The sequence below is a fragment of the Poecilia latipinna genome, unplaced genomic scaffold (genome assembly GCF_001443285.1).
Source record: "Poecilia latipinna isolate Pla-1442-1.1 unplaced genomic scaffold, P_latipinna-1.0 Scaffold3661, whole genome shotgun sequence".
Lineage (NCBI taxonomy): Eukaryota > Metazoa > Chordata > Actinopteri > Cyprinodontiformes > Poeciliidae > Poecilia > Poecilia latipinna.
This window is the reverse complement of record NW_015116277.1, coordinates 39,804-40,628: the sequence shown is the minus strand read 5'-3', so window position 1 is coordinate 40,628 and position 825 is coordinate 39,804. Positions and strand designations below refer to the sequence as shown.

At 56.2% G+C, this 825-nt stretch overlaps 1 protein-coding gene across 11 annotated transcripts in view; it reads left to right on the top strand.

Annotated features, from left to right (window-relative positions):
- Window positions 1-273: 273 nt before the first annotated feature.
- LOC106941421 (CLIP-associating protein 1-like) overlaps window positions 274-825 on the top strand; it is a 38,371-nt gene continuing 37,819 nt past the window's right edge. For all 11 annotated transcript variants that reach the window (XM_015024459.1, XM_015024457.1, XM_015024455.1 and 8 more), the window contains exons 1-2: window positions 274-462; window positions 530-675. In XM_015024459.1, the coding sequence (XP_014879945.1) occupies window positions 289-462; window positions 530-675 (320 nt within the window). In that variant the 5' untranslated portion in view covers window positions 274-288. The remainder of the gene's footprint in view (window positions 463-529; window positions 676-825) is intronic.

Below are 825 nucleotides of genomic sequence, written 5' to 3'. Positions count from 1 at the left end.
CAAGATGGCCGCCGTATTTCCTGCGCCGGAGCGGCCAATGCGGGGTCTACTCTTATATTATGTCTATGGCTAACTAGCGTGGACCAGGAAGATTCTCGTCCCCAAACTGGAGGTCTGGTGCCTCTGGTATAGCTCAGACCCACCAGCAGATAGATGGCAGCGTTCGCTACGTCAGTCCGTTTCCTCTTAGAGTGTCTTTAAAACATGTTGATGAAAACGTGCCGTGGGACGAGATGCTGCGCCTGGGAAGTAACTGAGGTCAGAGGTCACTCCAGAGTCTAGAAGGGGATGGGTCGGCAGAGGTCGATGCGTGGTAGTGAAAACCTTTGGCAGGAGAGCTGCTCTGACTGGGTTGTGCTTGGTGTGCAGTTCTACTCCAACAGGGAGCTGGAGGACCAGCTGACCAAGATCCGAGATGTTCTGTCTGACGACAAACACGACTGGGAGCAACGCGTGGTGGCGGTATGTCCTCCGACCTCCACCAGGCCGCCCACCGATGAGCCCGGCTGACTCTTCTGTTCTGTTGCAGCTCAAGAAGGTCCGTTCTCTTGTCCTGGCCGGAGCGCCAGACCACGACGGCTTCCCGCACCAGCTGCGGCTGCTGGAAGCGCCGCTGAAGCTGTCGGCCAAAGACCTGCGCTCCCAGGTGGTCCGTGAAGCCTGCATCACGCTGGGGTGAGACGCTGCTAAAACGCCTCTGGCCCTTTAAGAACCTATTAAAACGCCTCTGGCCCTTTAAGAACCTGTTAAAACGCCTCTGGCCCTTTAAGAACCTGTTAAAACGCCTCTGGCCCTTTAAGAAGATGTTAAAACGCCTCTGGCCCT